This window comes from Microtus oregoni, unplaced genomic scaffold (assembly GCF_018167655.1).
Source record: "Microtus oregoni isolate MIOR12 unplaced genomic scaffold, Mior012 000001F_ref0000356, whole genome shotgun sequence".
Classification (NCBI taxonomy): domain Eukaryota; kingdom Metazoa; phylum Chordata; class Mammalia; order Rodentia; family Cricetidae; genus Microtus; species Microtus oregoni.
Genome location: NW_024543060.1, coordinates 33,945,968 through 33,968,013, shown reverse-complemented (window position 1 = coordinate 33,968,013; position 22,046 = coordinate 33,945,968). Strand labels below are relative to the sequence as shown.

The following is a 22,046-nucleotide window of genomic DNA, read 5'->3' as shown; positions in this document are numbered from 1 at the left end:
TCATTGTTTGCTGCCTCCTGTTTTTGTGCCCAGTCATTGGCTGTACTTTTCACCACTGTTCTTTTTTGTCAAAATTCAAATTGACGCAAATGTCCAAATATAATTCCTGGAACTCATTTACTTTGTCCCCTGTTTTCCCAGGAAGAACGACTTATAACCATAATAAACATAAAAATGTGTCAATAATTTACCCAAATAGTTATAGACTTTTGACGTATTTGTTACTAAACAAATTAAGAAATCATGTTCTATGTATAAATAGTACATAAATATTAAATTACTGTTTTCTAAATTTTAGGCAGTTTTTAATTTTTTAAAAACATTATTTTTATTTTGGGCATATGAGTATTTTACCTGCGTAGAAGTCCGTGTACCATGTGCATGCAGTGCCTCAGAGGCCAGAAGAGGCCATTGAACTTGGAGTGAGACAGAGTTGTTAGAGGCCATGTGGATGCTGAGGATTGAACCTGGGTCCTCAGAAATGCAACCGGTGTGCTTTAACTGCTAAACTGCTTCTCCAGCCCCACCAGATCAGTTTTAATGCCCAACTTCAATGTGAGTGCTTGCCTCTTCCCTGGACAGCGTCATAAACCATCCAACCAACTTGGCAGGAATGTACCACCCTGATTTTCCTCTATTTTGTTGCGATACAGTGTAAATGGAGACTGTACATATATTTTCTGGTTTCCCAGACCCAAATAATCACACGGAAACTATACTAATTACAACACTTTTTGGCAAATTTCTTAGGCATATTCCTAACTAGTTCTTACATCTCAAATTAACCCATTTCTGTTAATCTATGTATCACCACCAGGCTTTGGCCTACTGGTAAGATTCTGGCACCTTTCTCCTTTGGCAGCTACGTGGCGTCTTCTTGACTCTGCCTACTGTCTCTGTATATATCTGTTTTGATTTCCTGCCTGGCTTTACTCTGTTAAGCCATTAGCCAAAACAACTTTATTCATCAACCAATAAAAGCAACATATATACAGAAGGACATCACACATCAATACAGACTCTGTTGAAATCAGTAGGCACTATAGCTTTGAAATTTTCTCTCAAACCAATCTAAAACAGTTATTTGTGTGAAATTGAAAACATTGTCATATGTGTTTTCTTCCAAACATACCAGCTCTCTTTAAAAAGCTTCTTGACTGTGGTGGTACCTGACCCCTTGGGCTCATTCCACAAGTTTCCTGGCTGAATCTGCTGTCTTCCCTTGATCTCAACTTTTCTCTGTTGTTGTTTTTTTTTTTGTGCTTTTATATTTAGTTTTAAAAACATATTCTCATTGGTAAGCCTTTAAAGTCCACAATGGAATTAGTTTGAGGGTGTCAAGTCCAAACAATATTGTATTTTTATATTAGAATGACCTATGAATGTAAAGTCACTTCCTTTATGCTTCGAAGTGGAGGAGAGGGAATAGAGAGGAAAATGGCATGAACTAGATGCTTCAGAAATATTTACATGTGTACTAAGACTTTTGCAAGCTAGTTTGATAATATATCTGTCTCCATTTAGACTCTCATCCTGCAACACAACAGTGTTTTAAATTTCCTTGTTAGCTTTGCTGCTACTGTGTGTGTGTGTGTGTGTGTGTGTGTGTGTGTGTGTGTGTGTGTGTGTATGTATGTATACTGGTGCATGTATGGTTACACACATGTTTACTAATGTATATCAAGGCCCAAGGGCAACCTAAGTTCCTCATGCAGTATCCACCCAATCCACTTTTATGAAACAGATTTTTTCACTAGACTGGGACTCACTGAGCAGTCAGGCTGGCTGCTTCTGCTTCCCCCAGTGCTAAGATTATAAGTGAACATCTGATACCTGCATGTCCACCAAGTACTTTACTGACAACTATCAAGCTACTCTGCTGTTGGCATTTTACAGTCCTTCTTCTATAAAGTGTTTTAGCCAAGAGGAACACCGAGGGGAGGTTGCCTCCATCATTGTAAGCTACACCTGATTAAACAAATTCTTCGCGATGGGATACAGCTGTACTTTCTTACTGTGATTCTATTGCTTCTCTCTTCCCTGGGCTCCAGTCTGGTCTACTGTGTTCTTACATGGATGCAGTGAGTAGGGTATCATTCTATGTACAGTGTTGATCATGTGCAACTGTGTGCCCTCTGGCTACTATAAGCCAAAATATGGCATCATGACACTGAAGATTCCTACTGAGTGAGATGGCTCAGCAAGTTAAAGCACTTATCTCCAGAACCGACAAAAGAGAAGCTGTCATATAAGCTGAATTTCACTATTGATTGCCTTGGTATGGAAGATGGAACTCTTCCTACGTTCTCATTGGAGAACAAAAACCAACTTCCTAATGCCAATGGGGCTGTATGGGAGTAGTGAATTTTTGTCAAAGAGGAATGTAATTTCATTTTCCAGAAAGTTATATAACACCCCTCAGAAGAATCCACCATAAAATTTCAACTCTTTAATAATGTTCTAGGAAATTTAAGACTTAAGAGCTAGTTAGGAATATGCCTAAGAAATTTGCCAAAAAGTGTTGTAATTAATATAGTTTCTGAAACAAAGGGGAGGTGACACCAATATCTAAGGTTGTTCTATAAAGCCCACATCTTATCATGGCATGAATGCATGTATATTCACACACAGTACACTACAGTGGTGGGGTGTAAGACCCTACAAAAGGTGAGGAAGCACCACCTTTCCCCGCCTATCCCTAGAGAAATGTCTGAGGTAACAGTGCCAGCCTTTTCAAAAGCCCCAGCTATATGTCATGTCACCTTATTACAAACATCAGGAAAACTCTTTCATATAAACAAACATTTGAGCCTCCCCTTTTTGGCTGCCAGGTAATATAAGTTCAGATTTATACAAGTTTAGCGATCAGAGAGGGTGATATTGTTTCAACTTTAAAAGTTATCTTTTCCACATGTATGTATTTATTATTGATTTATTTTAAGTGTACATGTGTGTTGTATGCATGCATGTGACCGTGGACGTGTGTGTGTGCTTGTGTGTATGCTTGCAGTGGTTCTGGATATCAGAAGACAAGTAAGGACTCCTTCTCTTTTGTCGGTTCTGGAGATTAAGTGCTTTAACTTGCTGAGCCATCTCACTCAGTAGGAATCTTCAGTGTCATGGAGTGATGTGGGAGTGTCATATATCAATCTGTTGATTTCATTGGTTAAGCAATAAAGAAACTGCTTGGCCCTGTGGGTGGAGTAAACAGAACAAAATGCTGGGAGGAAGAGGAAGTGAGGTCAGACTCGACAGCTCTCCTCTCGGGAGCAGAGGCCTCAGAGAGACGCTATGCCCCGCGCCCGGGATAAAGCTCCGACCCAGGGCGGACATAGGCTAGAATCTTCCCTGTAAGACCGGTTCTCACAGATTATTAGAGATGGGTTGATCGGGATGTCAGAATTAGCCTGTAAGTGCTAGAGCTAAAGGGCCAAGCAGTGTTTAAAAGAATACAGTGTCCGTGTAATTGTTTCGGGGCATAAGCTAGCCGAGCAGGCGGCCAGGGTGCTGGGAACACAGCCCCTCCGCTCCTATTACTACATTGGAGGACCACAGAAACCACTTAGTTGGTACTGCTGTATATGTCTATGGATGTGAACAGTTGCTGAAGGATGAAATTCTACCATGCAATCCTTCCTTTTGTTTTTTTATCAGAAGCATCGCCTATAGTGCTTCCCATCTTTGTTCATTTCTGTTGCCTTCTTGGGGCTCCTTCCCCTTCCAGGTCTGCCTATCTTCCATTCTTCCTTTGCTCCTTCAGCACTCTCTTCATCTTCTCTATTTCTCTCATCTTCTTTTCCATCTCGGCATCCAACTGTGTTCCCAGCAGCCCCTTCCAGCTTCCCACACAGGGATCCAAACCTCAGAATGAATGCATTTCAATTTTCCACTTTGGGGAAGCAAAGAAATGAATTCCTGATGATGATTCCAAGTTTGAGCCTTGTGGGTCTTTCCTATTTCTTCAAAGGAGGAAGGAGGGGTGTCATAGCTATTTAGAGACCTTATCTTGTAACACTGCTGACTTTACAAATAGGTTTGTGCTGCCCAAAGCTGGAAGTGTGAACAGCTTTACCTGCCACATTGTGTGTCTCAAGGGATTAGTAAAAGCATTTGGGATAAGATGCCCTATTGACACTGAAAGCAGATGAAGGGTAAAATAAAGATTTCATTGTTTTGATATTGATGGGGCATAATTATTTAATATACTGGCTTCATTTTAACAGCTGTATGTTAGAGAGTAGCCATCATGTAAAAATTCGTGCACAATTTTCCAAGGCCCCTACTGTTTGATCCAAAGATCCAGAACACAGGAGAATAGTGATTGAATTCTTCGGCATCTGGGAGGAGTTAGGGGTTCTGTGTGTTTTGTCTTTATAATGTTCTAGTCTATCCAATGGGACCGAGAGGGAGTCACTATCTGATGCTGTCCCCTGGTTATGGAAGAAGTGTTTTCCTCAGGTGGGAAATAGAGAGTGCCACGCTAGTGGTGAGTTCTTGTTCACAATACAGAGCAGTTGGGGTATCTCATAAAGCTTATTAATGCCTTAGAAGCCACCTCTTTACATAAACTCCATGGGTCCCGATCCCCTTGTCATCATCTGCCAATGCGCTATTTCATTTCCATTAGGAACTGCTTCCACAGATCTGAACTGCTCCTCAACCCTCTATTTGTAAAAGTCTGTTCCTCCATAAGGTGGAAATAACCACTGTCTCCAAAGTAAGAGTCTCTAGTTTGTCAACTATGTAACCACCCAAAAAGATTGGTACTGTTTAATAGTGTGTTTAATGATTTAACTTTTGGATTATGAATCAGTTACTAACTGGGAGGAAAGCAATATCAAGGACTTTTCTATGCATGTATAAAATACTGTGGAGACAACTCACATTATTCTTCTAGAACAAAGCCTTAATGATGATGCTAGGAATAAACTAACCATACTGCTCTAATAGGAGGAGTGATAATGTCGACAAATTTGCACAAGAGTGGTATAATTTATGGTGTTTGGGTGTTTGTTTGTTTCCTAATGTGTTTGGGATGGCTTATAAAAGTGTTCTTTGCTTTAATACCTAAAGTGCAAATCCTAGTTAGGATTCCATACAGGAAGCATTATAGATCATTCAGCCTTTATGTTTCTAATTCATATGCTTTTGCGGGCAGCTATTAGCCAAGAATAGGGAAAAGGCATTAAAACATCAGCCCATTTTCCTTTCATGTGCCCTGGTTCCACTGTTGATTTGTTTTCTCTTTCTTTTCATTGTGGCTGAATACAACGCCCCCACACTACTGCCTATTATAAGTTTTGAATAGAACTAAAATTTATATTCTATAATGAAAGTTTTTAAGAAGAATGTTTTTTTAAAAAAAACTTTAAATGCATTTCTATTCTTTCAGAAAGAATAGCAGATGAAAATATTTCTTGAAATGAAGAATAAAATGACCAATTTAATATAACTGTTGTTCTGAAACCACAAAATAGCTGAAAATAGTGATTTGGGGTTTTCATCAAACAGAATAATACTAATATGAGTGTTGCTTTGGTTAAATTAGATATAACAAAATAATCTGCTGTGGGCTGGTTCTTTCTGTCGAGGCTCTACTGACACAGTCCAGTAGAACATGGACCCCTTAGTCCCTCAAGGGTGAATTTCATAAATACTCTTCCAACTTAGGAAGTAAGAAAAGTGTATTCTTGCCCATTAATACTATGCTGAGAACAGTAGTGTTCATTATTAAATTCTTCTCATTAAAACTTAAAGAATACAAATGAACTTAAACAAAATTATCATTTTAAGTTAGACAAAAAGTCAAAAGACAATTTAAACTTTCTTATGTAAGATTTTTCTGAACACTTTCCTCGGGTTTCAGTGTCAAAATTATGAGTGAGATATTCATGGAAAAAACATCTTGTCGGGCACTGAGAGTTATAATTCAACGATGTCAGATGTTTGCTAGCTTGTCGAGCAGTCCTGGGAGACTAGAGAAATCTTGTGGCGTCTCTGAATGAGTGTGTCTTAGGAGCTCTGGTGCCCAACACAAATGTAGAAAGGTCACAGCAAGTTTCCCAAGATTGCTTCTGGATGATGTTTTGGCTCTAGCTCTGGATCATGTTGCACAAGGGGAGAATCATTCATGACATTGCACAACTCCACAGCCTGAGCTGTTTCAGCTCATCTGATGAAAACTCCCAGTTCCTTCCTAAGAAAGCACTGAAAACCACCCCCAGCGTGTGTGGGGGGGTCCCCAGAAAAATAAAGGGGATGTTTTAATTAAACCAGACTTGTTTATACAATTCTAAGATGAAGCTTTACACCCTGAGCTTGTCTTTCAAAAATTCAATATGAATTTACTGATCATTTTAAAATTCCAGTGGCCTCTTGTATAAACAGGGAATTTAGCTTAAGAAGTGTATTTGTCCTCCCAGTGGAACGGAAATGTCCATCATGGTGACTTAATGAAATTTTTGTAAATGTTTGAGTGAATAAACGAATGCCCCATTGCAATAAGGAAACATTAATACACTTTCAAATAAGAAATCATGCATCTATTGAAATATATCATTAATAATGATAAATCTGTTCCATTTTTCTCCTTGCAGTCTCCAAACGTCCACAACTACCCCGATATGGAAGCTGTTCCCCTGTTGCTAAATAATGTGAAAGGGGAGCCCCCAGAGGACTCATTGCCTGTAGATCACTTCCAGACACAAACTGAGCCAGTGGACTTGTCAATCAACAAAGCCAGGACCTCCCCTACCGCCGTTTCATCCTCCCCAGTCTCCATGACAGCGTCTGCCTCCTCACCTTCTTCAACTTCAACCTCCTCCTCATCTTCTAGCCGTCCAGCCTCATCCCCCACCGTTATAACATCAGTAGCTTCAGCATCGTCTTCGTCAACAGTGTTATCTCCAGGACCCCTCGTTGCCTCTGCCTCTGGCGTGGGCGGCCAGCAGTTCTTACACATCATTCATCCTGTCCCACCTTCCAGTCCCATGAACTTACAGTCTAACAAACTCAGTCATGTTCACCGCATCCCTGTGGTGGTACAGTCGGTGCCGGTTGTCTACACAGCCGTCAGGTCACCTGGAAATGTGAACAACACTATCGTTGTGCCGCTCCTGGAGGATGGGAGAAGCCATGGCAAAGGTAAGAGACACAAAACCTCACTGTGTTTCAGCACTAGAGAAAATCATGTGGTTTTCTTTATTTTTTTTCATTGACTGGGACCTAGATTGCGTGCAGACACCGTGTTCAAAGGCACTCTGTCTTGAGCTGTGCATTGGCCACACTGATTGCAAACAGTCACATATGTATGGATGGTTACCTTAGCCGAACTCAGTTCATATACTTATTTATTGAGTCATTTAATGTCAAGAGTTTTGATATTTTAATTTATTAAAAAAAGGCTTTTCTTATGTGGTAAAATGGGAAGGGCAGCCCATGGACGGTAGAAGTATATATGACATGGAAGTTTATAAATCCCTATGGACATTGGTCATTGTGTGTATTTTAAAGTAAGTCAGGATTTTTTTGTATATTTTCAAACTTGACATTTTTAGATGATTAATATAAAATGCCATGAAGATGGATTGCCTAGGATCTAGACACTTATTTTTGAGTACCTTCTAAATTAGGTTGTTAGGAAAATGATTAAGCCAGACATTGTGGAATGTCCCTTTAATCACAGCACTTAGGAGTCAGAGGTAGGTGGACCAGTAAGATTTGGAGGCCAGTCTGATATATATAAAGAGATTTCCAGGTCAGCCAATGTTACATACTGAGAGCCTGTCTTTATTTATTGTTCTGTTCGTGGTGAAGACATATCTTGACCAAGGCAATGTATAAAGGCAGACATTTAACTGAGGACTTTCTCACAGTTTCAGAGGGTTAGTCCATGAACATTACAACAGGAAGCATGCAACAGGAATGGCACCTAAGCAGTAGCTGAGAGCTTTATATCCTGATCCATAGGCAGCGAAGAGAGGAGAGAGAGAGAGAGAGAGAGAGAGAGAGAGAGAGAGAGAGACAGAGAGAGAGAGAGAGGAGAGAGGGCCAATTTCCAGCAACATACCCTCTCCAGCAAGGCCACACCTACTACAACAAGACCACACCTCCTAATCCAAACAATTCCATGGCCTGGTGACTACACATTCAAATATTTGATCCTAAGGAACCATTCTCTTTCAGACCATCGTAACCTGTAATAAGAATAGATGTACATCTGTAAAATTTCATAGGGCTTTGGCCATCTTCTAATTCAGTTACTGTGATTTTTAAAGAACAGGGTAAGTTAGAATGGAAATATTTCAAAATACATTTTAAGGGTCTCTCAGATGTAGGAGGTAAAAAGTTATTTTGTCACATGCTCATGTGATAATATTTAGTTATTTCATTAATTGTGGTTGTTAGGCACCTGTATATGGAGTTGCCTTCTACTTAAAAGCTACTGCTTTATGCAGAGTTTTAACAGAAAAAAACTGTATATTCCATGTCTCCCACATACAAATCTAAGCACTAAGCCACCCTCTCTGCAAACATAAAATCTCATATTATTGACTTATTCCCTGTGAAATTGAGTGCATATTTGTGTATTCAGAGGCCAAACACCATGCTAGGATCAGACTTTCCCAATATTGCTTTTTGCTTTGACACTGTGTTACTAGTGAGGCCCATGATTAAAACATGATCGATGAATGCATAAACCACTGTCTTCTCATAAAATGCTAGGAAACACGGTTGTTTTGCTTCTGGTAAAAGGTAGGATTCAATATTGAGAAATGATATATGATTGAAAACTTGGCAGGATGTTTATAAACATCCATATAGAGCTGTGTTCACCCCTCGAAGTTATTATTTCATCAATATGAAATTTCTCCATGGCGCTCAACTAAGCCTCACCTTCCCTCTTTGAGCAAAGTTAAAAATCTCCTGATTCAGAAATCTCAGTTTGCAAGTTTGAGAGTAGACATTCCCTGCTTTATGTAACAATGTTGCTGCCAAGGCCCATGTGGCTTGGTTCTGGTACCCAGCCCAGGGGTGTGGAGGGATTAAAGAAAAGGCAAACATGCATGTGCACACACGGCGAAGCTGGAATCAGGTTGGGGTTTCCTACCACTACCAACTTGGACCTCAGCATGTTTATTAGATTTGATCCCAGGGCTGGTTAGACCCGGTAGTCTCTGTAAGTGGGCAGGCTTTGTCTGTAGACATCTGGGAGGAGGAAGCCACGGCTGCGAGTCTGTACATACTGATCAATTTTTCATAAACATGCATACTCACACTCCCCGAGGAGAGCCTAGCCATTCATCTAGAGCCAAGCCCATATGGGTAACAGCTTAGCCGGTTTCCCGTGAGTTGATAGCTCTCGGATTCTGTAAAATGTTTGTGTCCATCTCAGGCTCCATGGCCACTCACTCGGGCTTTCTCTGCTCCACACACTATGTGCCATCTGCTATCACGGAACCGAAAACATATCTCAGCAACACTCTGGACTCGGAAAGTGGAGGAAAAAGGGAGTAAGGTGCTTTTCAATGGATTGTTTTCCTGCTGCACCCTTTGCTATTGCTCATGACTCAGTACTGTGAACAAGTCTCTTTGAATAGTAATAACCTAACTGGGTACTAAATCAGCTATTGTTTTGCCGATTATTGAGACATATAGTTAGAAATTTTTAAGAATTAACATTTTACAGGTAGTGAAGCAATCAATATATATAATATAATATATATATAGTAAAATCCTATATGTGTGTAGACTCCAGTGTTCCTGAAGTTCTATGATCCTATATATGTGCCCACATTAGAGGCCAGTCATTCTGTTCATGCTACTTAACACAAATATCACTTTCTTTATGAAGCTAATTAGTAAATATGTTTATATTGATCATGAGCCTTTTATATAATTTTGAATCACTAATAAATGAGCAAAAGAGTTACCTTTTATTTCTCATTATCATTTTATGGCAGAATGCTTCTTGTAATTGGGGGATATAACATATGATATATATATATACACACACATATATATATGTATATATATATATATATATCTGAAACTTAATTTTCTGGAAAAATGTGTATTGTAGGAGCCCTGTGAGTCTCCTACAATGCTGTCATTTGTTCTCTATGTGATGTATGCATAAGTTTCATTTGATAGTTTTTATGTCATAAATAAAAATGTACTTAATCATAAACCCAGTGAACAATCATTCTACAGATTTTTAAGATCATAGACATGTGACGTAAAAATGCTGCTTCTCTTACTTATAAATGTAGAAAATTATTGTCTCAATCCTCATTTTTATCAGTGAAAAATGGAGCTAGTAACATGATCTATCTTAGGATTTCATGGAAGGACATAATACGGATACCATGGAGTGACCAAGTATCTGTAAACATTTGCGTTTTTATCATTATTACTTTTCTCCTAAATATTGCAAGCAATAATCAACACTTTCTTTTCTTCCTCCCATACAACAGAAAATTGATAGTAACAGTGGTATCAGGAATAGAACTTGTTGAATTAAAGTCAACCCCAGGAAGTGGGATGGGTACAACTTCTCAAAGCTGCTAACACAGCAGAGATAAGGGATGAAAGATCAGTATGAGAAATTGCCTGGAAACATCTCATTTTTGAATTTTATTACTTCATATTAAGTTTTTATAATCACCATATTCTACAAATATTGCTATAGCATTTTATAACCTTTTATTGTTTAACTGATTAACTGGAAGACAGTAAAAGTGTCGAGTGAAAAGGTTTGCCTACCTCACAGAATGAGGAAAGGAAAGGGCATTTGGGTAATTCTTCAAATCTTCATTTTACACACATGCAGCTGGGTACTGAACACACCAAAATGGCTGAACAGTAAAGGGGGCTCCTACTTACCTTTCCACTTAGGGCTTGTCTGCTTGCGATGGATGTGCAAAAAAAAAAAAAAATACCCTAAGGGGGTTGGTTTTCCAAAATGTTAATATGAATGGTATAAAATATCACTCATATAAATTAGGTGAATTTACTGGCTCATTGCTTTTGAGATTGGTATGCCATATATATTCTGTGATAGAGAAGTAGATGAGCCTACACGTCATGTGACACAAAGGACTGGGAATGTATATGACCACATCTAAACTCACATATCATGTAGCTCAAGTCATGTGTTCATCTGAGCATCTTTTAAGCATCTCTCAGCAGTAGTCTTTATTGCCACTGAAGATACAGTGATTAACAGAGCTGATACTGTTTCTCTCTTACACTGCTCCCGGGCTTATCCATCCTGAAGCCTGTGGACCACATGTAGCTGAGGGCAGCTAGGAATGCAGCCCAACACAAAATTGGAAGCATACTTAAAACCTTGAGATATTGTTTGTAATTTCTTTGTCACTAAATTACGTATCCTTGAGCATGAATTTTATAGAAGACAGCATCATATTGCAAAGCCAACAGGCTGGGCATAACTGCAAGTCTAATGGACAATATCAAATTAAAGAAATCTTAGAAATGAATACTTATTAATTTTGGTTAGAGTGGACAAATATTTCCATAGGGTCAGCCAGTGACTTTTCCAGTAAGAAGATAATTAGAATTATCAGTAAATGAAGTTGTATTTGACAAAAGTATTGTCATATAGCACAGTTATATAGGGAAAGAAGAAATGACTGGGAATCTCTATAACGGAATGGAGGTCATGCTTTGAGGAAGGGATGAGGCAAAATTCCCACCACCAATGCTTGAATAACTTGCTCTGATGAAGCAAGAGCCACAACTCATCCAAGTAGAAAGAATATTGGCCTAGAGGAATGAAAGGTGTAAGCTAGCCCAGGGTATGGCAGCATCAGAGTGGGGCATGGAACAGAACAGGAAATAGGAAGAAACCTGGGCAAATGCTCCGAGAGGTACAGTACATGAACATAATTTGGACTAGTGCTGTGAGAGCAAGGACGGAGAGGTCGACTGAGGACACGCAGCGTATACCCTCCAGTGTAGGCTGAGGGATGCACAGCTCGCTCATGCAGGAGAGTGTCTTGGTACTGTAAAAGCTGCAACCCTCAAGGTGTTGTTCTTATCTCTAAAGGATACCTCTGGGAATTTCAGTCCAGCCTATGGAAAGCTGTGGTATGTTTATCGTGGAATTTTCCTCATTTTGTGTTGATTTGTTGTAGCTTAGCTACTTGTGGCAGAAGCCCATGTAGCATAGAGTAAACCAGAGGCAGGATAGTGCTTGGTTCCGTTAGCAGCCTGATGAGAACAAATGACAGGGAACGTAGCACGCTCCTCCCATCTGCTATGCGATGTGTATTTCCTATAGGCCAAACACGGTGCTGAGAGCTGCGGCTCCAAGGTGAGCAAGGCCCTGCTGTCCTGAATATTCCATTGCACTAGGAAAGGGAATGAGCTTGTGTCAGACAGTATGAGTGCTACAGAGAAACACCAGGAAATGACAACGTTAGCAAGAGAAGGGGATGCTATTGGGTATAATCAAGGAAGCCCTCTGTGAAATCACCTGTGCACATAAGATCTGCAAAAGACAATTCCCAAAGGATCTGTAAGTTCAGTCGGGTGCCACCCTTGTGACGAGGGACAAAGAAGACTGTTGGCTAGAGTGAACAAGTGGTGGGAAGCGTTAGAGGTAGGGGTGTACATGAGAAGGGAGTTTCTTTGGGGTGCACTCTATCGGCATAACAGGCCTGTTCTACCTTTGACTAGGTAGATGGTAGCTGGAGATGGGAGCCTGGGGTTCTTAAGGAGGAAAAATGCACTGGGGACCCATTAGAGTAGAGGAGGTATTTGTTGCTCAATAATGACTTCCATGGTTCATCTTGGATGGGAGCCAAAACAGAAGGACAGGCATGTATCCAAACTTTAATTTTTGACTCATGTATGTGTGTGTATTAGGAGTGCCTATGTGTGGTCTGTGCATGCATTTGAGTGTGGGGTCCCAAAGCTGATATCAAATGTCTTCCTTAACCACTCTTCACCCTATTTATTAAGGTAGGATCTCTCACTGAACCCAGAGCTAACAGATTCTAGCAAGTCTAAATAGCCAGGTTGCTCGGTGGGTCCCCTGTCTTTGCCTCTCAACCAGAACTACTGGCTTTTATATAGATGACTTCTAAGTATCCACCCTTTGCTCTTCATACTTTTGTGACAAGGGCTTGTCAACTGAGCCATCTTCCAGCCCTTATCCAGCCTTTGGACATTGTGATGTGACATTACAATCTGCAAATATGTTGGGCCACCTAAAAAAAATCTACCCTGGCCTGTGAGTTGGACACACTCAGTGGGAGAGCTACGGAGAGATCCCTGAGAAGTCAGAAAGAGAATAGAGATCCAGCAATGCCAAATCCTCTAGAGAACTTTGAGGAAAGATGTGAGGGCCTCAAGGACAACCTGTAAAAAGGAGAGCATTTGACGAGGGATGTTCCCCTTCCTATTAAATTTAGCCCAGGTACTGGGTGAAAGTAAGCTGAGAGCTGTGGATTGAAGATGGGAGAGTTTCTTGCTGATGATGAGGAGTGTGCCCACGAAGTGAGAAGATGAAGGGCTGAAATAGTTCTTGTTCAGAGGGGAAATAAGGAAAGTGAGATTCAATCTACACAGTTTTTCCCTGAAGGGCTGTGGAGATAGGCAATGATACTTGGCAAGGCATCCCCACTCTACATGAGGAGACTTACAAGGCAGGCAGAGAATAGCGTATCTGTGTGCTCTCACGAATAATCCACTAGAGAGTTTAAGACAGATAATTGTGGCTCATTCTGTGGCAGGGAGAACAGTCAGAACAAAGTCTTTAGTTGCATGTGAGGGCTTCTATTGTTTTGTGGAGTAACCTGTATTTCATAGTAATTAATTTGTATTCTAGCATTGATTCGTTGTGTTGACAAAACTGTTGGGACAAAGATGCATGATGAAAATGAGAGGAAATGTAAAAGCAGGTGACAAGGAAGAGCATAACAGTAAATGTGAAGTAAAATGCAGGTTCCACTAATAATTGTAATGGAAAGAAGACCCAAAACAATGATCTGGTATGTTTAATACAAAGCAAACAAAATTTAATAAACCTTGGACTCTTGCTAATTATGAAAATGATATTAGAACCAATATAAATAGAGATCAAATATTCTCATAACCACTCCTTGGAGTACACACAGTAGTTCAAAAATAGGCAATAAACCCCCAAAAATGTATTCTAATTTCTGAAATGCATTTTTAACATTTTGATATTAATAGGTAACTACATTTTAGAATTCAAGAAAATTAAAGGAAAATACCTTGATCAGTTTCATAAATCCAGTTAACGCTCTAAAGAACACAGATTTTTGTCCAACATTCATTATCTGAGTTGGTCTTTTCTCCTTCTTACGAAAGGAGCAGGTGACCTTGATGCCCAAGAATAGAGAAGGGTGTGATTGGCCAGTGGCTTTGAAAGCAACAGGTCCTGAAGAGGCCCAGTATGGCTGGGGTGTGTGTCTGTGTCACAGGTAGACTGTTTTATCCTACGGACTTTGACCTTCTTCATTATCTTCCAAAGGTTACTGGATATTTCTGTGTGCGACCTCCACATTATCATTTCCTCCTTAGCCTTGAACAGCACAATGTGACAATGAAGAAATAGGTCACACACAGGGAAGGAGTCCAACGCCATTTGCTTATAACCCATTCAAAACCAACCCCAAAATCTATCGGAATTATACAAAATATTTTTTATTCCATTCAGGATTTATTGCTGAAATAGTATGGTATTTGGTAATATAACTTAATGTGGTCAATAAGTACATTATTTATGATCTCAAACACTGTATCAGATCGTTGAGAATAAAATATATCTTCCTGAAATAGCTGGCCAGAGCAAGTTGATTCTGCCATTAAGAAACCACGCCGGTTTGGATGTGCATTTTTTTTCTTTGATCATTCTACTTAGATGTGGAGACTCTGAAGAAACCCTCCTCCCCCCTCCCCCCCCGAAATACTACTTATGTCCCTAGAGTCCGTTCAGGGCTTTCAGATGGTCACAGAAAAATCTGTGATACTCATCTCCCACCCCCCATTCCCCACTTTCTTCCTGCAGGCTGTTGCCTTTCTCAGCAACCTACAGGAGGAAGCCACTGGTTTATTTTTAGTCTTCTGCCATTTACATTTGTGGAATGGCATCTGGTCATCCAAGGCATGGCTGTAAAGCTCGGCAGGAGAGCTGAGCCCAGGTCTCAGCACACTGAGTACTCCCCAGGTCACAGTTCATGCTTTCGCTACATTGTGTTTCTGCTGTCAGCCAGCCACCTGTTGACACTGCTTCCTTGTCTCGGGCCATAGGTCCTGCCCTACATGTGCTTCTCCTGTCCACCTTACACAGGACTGTCATCTTTCAGTTCACTGTGCACCAGAATAGTCCCGGGCAGCTGACCTCTGCTTATGTGTACAGTTGGCTTCTGAGTGACGGCTGTTACCTCCTCATTTGGTAAATGTCTTCTGCTTACTCTATTTATATATAGTAGTTAATAGGTAGAGACTTGTACTTTAAAGTAAGCACTTATGCGTTAACTGGGAGCTAGATTTGTGTGGATAGACCCAGTCGTTCTGTCCTTTAGCTTGGGTTTTAATGCTCTTTATTGGAAAATGTGACTGGAGTCTTGCTGTTCTTTGGTTTATTATTCTTAAATGGAGACTTTGACAAAACTGGAGTATTTCTCTCTTACCATTGTCCAACAAAGGCCAGAACTTAGTAAATAGTGAGAGGAAGAGAGGGAGTCAGAGTCCATGAAAAATTTAACTAGGAGGTCAGGATGCTTGATTCTCTTTGGATAAACTGGAGATTTGTTACTCTTTTTAAACCTGAGTTTCAACGCTGATTAGAAACTTAACTATTTTTTTTTAACTTCTGGGGATGCACATAAGGTTGAATAGATTCCACCAAAAAATTGGCATCTTGTGCTCTTGTTTATCTGAAACTGCTCCAATCTGTCAGTTCCACCGCTTCATCCTGAGCAGGCTGGCTCTGTTCTAGGAGAGTCAATGATCGTAAGTGGCTCAGGAAGGCTCTATAAGCTGTCTGTGTCGCTTCTAGAGATTAGAAGAAAAGATCAACCTGTGGAGGACTCCTGCACAATGTATGATGCCAGCAAATGGTTTTGATTGGCTTCCCGGTTCTCTGAGTTAATTCAACAATATAAGCACCAAACAAAGACAAGATCGAAAGGAACGGGAAGTTCCTCGGGGTGGTTTGCTTAAAGAGGTGGCTATTGCTCGAGGATTGAGGATGGAGAGGAACCTACTTGTTAGGTAAAGTAGCTCAAGCTGGAGGTTGCCAATGTAGGCTTTATTCATTCCATTAGAACAGGTTACTAAGAGCTATTGAATAAAATAGCCTCGCATGCCATATTCATTTGCCCAGAACAAGTTTCTGTCATGAAAAAGGGTTCTAATTCATGTTTAAATAGATTCCTGCCTATAATGTCACATTATACTAATATAGTATTCAAGTGGAATCTTCATTTCTCTCCCACCTAAGTTTTCTCTGACATTTAGAGTACAGAATATTAGACACTCAATTTTTATAAGATAATATTCCGAAATATAATCTTCCAATTTCACATAGTCCGGGTAGTGCTATATACTAGAAGAATTCATTTCCAACATCAGATCTCATTATTTATAGAACTATTTTGATATTTGGGCATCCCTACCATTAAAGAAATATATTTATTATTTGGCAAACAGACAAATGTTTGGCAAGCAGTTGACTCAGTGACATATAAGGCCTTCTAGGAAGAAACCCGAGCAGGAGACTATATTATCCAAGAGGAGGACTCGCTCTTAGAATCACAACAGTGTTTTAAATTAGCTTTTTAATAATTGAAAACTCACTGGGGTTGCTTTGTGCTTGTCACCTTTTCTGGCTTCCTTAGTAATTCTCTCTGTTCTATGCTATGTTACTATTGTCTAAGCTCTTTCATTCTCTTTCCTATTCTTAAGGGGGAATTGATGAAGTGATATATTAATTGTATTCTTTAGAAAAAATATGATTGATACCAGTCCACCTATTAGTGAAAGGAGCGGTAGCAAAGTACCAAGCCATGATCGCATGCTTCCTTCTGTCTCCAGCCAGCATGGTGTCGGGTGAATGTTACTTTGATCATTGGCCAATTATGGCTTTGCTGTCTTCCGTTCACCTAAATATTAGCTTATGTATTCAACAAATGTTTTATATGCCACTTGTATGGTACCAACATCCTTCACTACTAAAAAGGAAAGTTTATTTAAAAATAAACGAAGCTCTGCAATGCTGGTTGCAGTTTATCCTACGCTGCAACAGTGTTGTTCACATTGTGAACACTTTCTGTTGGGGAAACTTGAAATAAACTGGAAATTGGTTACTCTAAAGTAAAATAGAATGGAATGAGTGAGAAATGAATCTGAGACCATGTCCCAAAAAATATAATTGATAAAATGTGTGAATTAACCTGTTTACAGGCATGTGTGTGTGTGTGTAGTATTGGGACCTCAGCTTTGTGTGTGTGTGTGTGTGTGTGTGTGTGTGAGAGAGAGAGAGAGAGAGAGAGAGAGAGAGAGAGAGAGAGAGAGAATGTACTGAGGCAGGCTGAAGTGGTAGGTGATCCAGTCCATGGTGAAATATGCATATCTTACTATTGTACCACCATTTAAAAGAGACTTCTTGGTGACTTTTCTCTATTTTCTTTCTCTTAGTTTTTTTTTTTTTAACCTGCCTCCATTCTTTACCATTCTATCCATTTGAGATTGGGTGTGGGTATGGAACAGTGTCTCCTGTAACCTACACCAGCTATTGGCTACAAGCTCTTCATGTAGCAGAGGCAGCTTTGAACTGCTAATCCTCCTGACTCCACTTCCTGGGTGCTGAGATTACAGGCCTGTCCCATCATACCTGGCTATCGTACTTTTTTTTTCCTTTGAGGCTCGATTTGTCTTTCTCTGACATATGTCAACAAATCTTTTGCCCCCGAAGTCTTATGGAATTGAGACTTACCTTAAGTATCAGAGTCTTTGTGCTGCCATCTAGTGGTAGCATCTTAGAAAAAACTTATTCAGAAACTGGGCCCTCTGAATGTGAGTGACAAATGTGTGCCTTGGGCAGTCAGTCTGTGAGGTCACTGGCAGTGGGACCAGAATTTATCCCTCGTGCTTGAACTGGCTTTTTGGGGCACATTCTTTTTGGAGGGATACTTTGCTCAGCCTAAATATAGGGGGGAGGGCCTTGGTACTGCCTCAAAGTTATGTGTCAGACTTTGTTGACTCAAGGGAAGCCTTACCCTCTTTGAGGAGTAGATAGGAGCTGGGGTGAGGGAAAGGTGCAGTGGCAGGAGGAGGGGAGGGAGTGGGAACTGGGATAGGTATGCAAAATGAGAAAAGATTGTTTTCAAAAAATAAATTAAAAACAAAGAAAATGTACGCAGAAAGACTCAAGGGCACTATATTACTCAAGACACTTTTCCTACTGGGGTTGACCCTGGATTTTGCCAACTCCTTCAGAGTCAAAAGAAGTGCAATATATCCCTTCTAAGAAAACATTCTTAAGTTTGATGATGCACATCTATAATCCTAGAAATGAAACTGAGGGTACCTGAGGCAGGAGCCAAAGGTCAACTTTAGTTACATACAGAGTTAGAAACCAACCCTAAGCTGCATGAGACCCTCCCTGTCTCAAGCCATCCATCTTGAATAGAAAAAAAAAACCCTCAAATTTGAACTTGACAATATATTTACCTAATACATTAAAGACCTTATTTAATTTAGTTCTGAAGAAAATGTGTGATTTCTGCACTCACCCTATTTTTCTATTCTATACATTGTTATCCTTTGCATAGTAAAATTAAAATGTTCTGTTTTACTGCTTTGCATTTGTAAGGTGTACCTTCTAATTTTCCCTGTATGAAAGTATGTGTTTGCTAACTTGTATGTCATTAGAAAGTTCCATTGAGACATAAACCTATTGGGCATGAAGTCATCATCATAGAGAAGATAAAGGAAAACAAAGAGTTATGTGTTTAGGAAGACAGGGGGTAACCTTGGTGTGCCCAACAAAAATAAGACTAGCCCTAAGAACACAGCAGAGAAACTCTTTGACAGCTCAGGACTGAGAAGTTTGCTGGAGGGTGGATAAAAATTAGGGTAACCATATGATGGATACCGGTTCCCCATTTCCCTAAAGAAAAAATGGACCACGTAGTATGGCCACTGGTAAGAATAAGTTCTTCTCTTGATAATTATATAGTTTATAAATTATAATTTGTCATTCATATGAATCCTCGTTACTATGATATCAGACATTGGAAAAGCTATCTAACAAAGTTCTTCATAGAAAGCTAAGGGTTGTGAAATATGCAATTTACTTCTTCCTGTTTCTCCAAAACCGTGTCTGATACCAGCAAAAGCTCAGTACAGATTTATAAAAGGATATATGAGCATCAGAACGAATCAATAGAACTTGCAGTATGTGGTATGATGGGGTATGAGGGAATTCTGTGGCCAGTACTGACCTACAGTCCCAGACTTCGAACTCCAAACCAAAGAGAAATCTTCCTTGGATTATGAAATAGAAAACTCAACGTAAATGCCAGTCAGCCTCTCCCAACCTAGTGCTTAGTCCTCCACTAAACACGCCTCATATTCCAGTCACGTGCCTTGGTTTTTTGTGATGCCGCATGGCCTTTGTCCATGCAGAAAGGGTCTTGTGCAAAAGCCTTGGTTCAGCAATGCCTTTTCTATGGAGGTACATACCAAATGTACTCAATAATCTCGTTCTCTCCCCATCACATCTTCTCTCTGGGTCTCAAGGCCTTATCTGTTCTGTGGGACTCATTGAAAACTCTCGAGTATTTGCAGAATACACGCCTGCCGTCCTCAAGGCTTTTCCTGCTTGTTCCAGTGAAGCATTTGGAATCCTGGATTCTTGAGGATATGGTATCTTCACTATCCTTGACTCTCTTTAATTTCACAGTGCTTAGGATTAACAAGTAGTATTTGGTGTTATATTATAGATCGTTAATATAATACAGGTTTAATGGTTTCTGGAGCTGAACTCCTGTGAGTGAGCAATATTCTGAAGGTTTCAAAAGAGTCACAGTAAAAACGACTGCACTGTATGGAAACTATAGTCAGTCCTCACCTCTTCTTTTGCTTAGTAAAATATTTTATCTGTGGACATAGGACAAAATGACTTTAATTGGACCCATATAATTAATAGAATCAATGATGTGTCTTATATAAATATATATAGTAGTCATGCCAATTTCATCTCCCAGTCAGGGTGAAAGAAATTATGCCTCCCCCCACCCCCGTGCTACAGTTAACTACATCAGCATGGCACTACCATAAAATCTGGAATCTGTGGAGTATGGATAATCCACCATAAACTGTAATAAAAATTACCCTTCCAGACTCAATATTCTCTCCATTAAGTTCATAGACACTGTCTCTTTGTACATAAAGTTTTATGAAATAAATCGACCGCTATGCCTGTCTTTACCAGATAGCAAGCTGTTTTGATTTAAATGCCCATGATGGTACAATCAGTTTTTCCGTGTTTGCAGTGCGTGTTAAAACATAAATTTTCTTTAACAAACCTAAAGTCGAAGGAAATTGCTCCTCTCTCTTGCACCCTGCATTTAAGTATCTCTTTGTGAGAGAGAACCAATGATGTATTTACAATGGCCAGCCCGTTTGTTGAGGCCATAAAAGGGAGATTTGTTTCCCGTTTCAGATCTTTGGCCTTAAAGGTGTATTAAACAAAAACTCAAATCTCGGACAGCTTTGTGGGAATTGTCTGGAACCTTTCTGTGCTCAGAAGTCATTGTCAGATTCTTGATTGCATTTTTGTCTTCTCTGTGCTGAATCTAAAGGCTTCCCTAATCATCTCTGCTGTGGCCTTTGTCGCAAGTGAATGCTTTCAATCAATCCTCTATAAACACGGGGACCTTTGAAACAGAGGGAACCTTCTGGGGCCCTCACTCGTAAATCTTCACAGAGGAAGAAGTCAGAATGGGCTAATGAAGGTGGAAGAGGTGATGTTTGAAGGGAAAGATGAGGAAGCATAAAACTCCAGCATCAGCGTGGGTAGGAATATGTCAGACCACGGAAGAAATAGACGGCAAACACAAAACGGAAAGTGTATAATTCCATTGCGGTGTCTGTTTTCATGCGTTTTCCCATACATGTGCTGGCTGCGTGTGTTATAAAGCATGCATGTGTGATGTGTACTGCCTTGTAACCCCAGGAAATACCTGAGCTCATCACAGCTCTCAAGGTTTTCAACTCTTACATTAGACTTGCTTCTCGTACTCTTTGTGACTATAAATCTCGAGCTATGCCTAGATTCAAAAAAGTAAATAAAAAAGGCGAAGGGGAAGTAAGAGAAAGGTATATTTTACCATCCTTATTTTATTGTTTGGGCCCTTGGACGTGTTTCAACACGTCCTCAGTAGATTTTTAGATATTCCCAGGAGCCCCAAGAAATTGTAGCACTTGGCTTTCTATAGGCTTCCTTCCAGTAAGAAAATGTTTCTACAGATTTTGAATTATCAGTTCACTCAGGTTCTGTTCTGATTATTTTATTTGAAACTGATGCACAAATTAGGAAATCAGCTTTTATCTTTTGGGACACTCAGGACCAAAGGTGGTGGAAAGGTGAGATGTCAACATCATTATCAAAGTAAAAACTTGATTCACCAGAAGAATGGCTTCCTGGATGAGAGAAAATAGGGTTACAACCCTACACCTATGTCTTTGGAGGTAATACTAACCAAGAGCATCATAATTGCCTTTGAAATAATGACCATCAGTAACAAAAGAATGATAAATAGCTGTCAAGTCTGCTTGAGGAAGTCCGCAAAGTATGTAGTAAATCTTATAAATGTATTTGTTGAAACTATTTCAACAATAACCTTTATTGACTGTATGTTCTTTCTGATGTACATATTTTATCCTTAAATCCCACAAAATTACAATGTAGACATTGCTGTCCATTTTTCATAGGTTAGATAATAAAGACCTCTGTGGTTCTACTCCTTAAAGGTTCAGTCTAT

General features: G+C 39.8%; 1 protein-coding gene across 1 annotated transcript in view; it reads left to right on the top strand.

The window, feature by feature from the left end:
- Klf12 (Kruppel like factor 12) overlaps positions 1-22,046 on the top strand; it is a 379,112-nt gene that overhangs the window by 223,659 nt on the left and 133,407 nt on the right. The window contains exon 4 of the mRNA XM_041666771.1: positions 6,597-7,143. Coding sequence (XP_041522705.1) covers positions 6,597-7,143 — 547 coding nt within the window. The remainder of the gene's footprint in view (positions 1-6,596; positions 7,144-22,046) is intronic.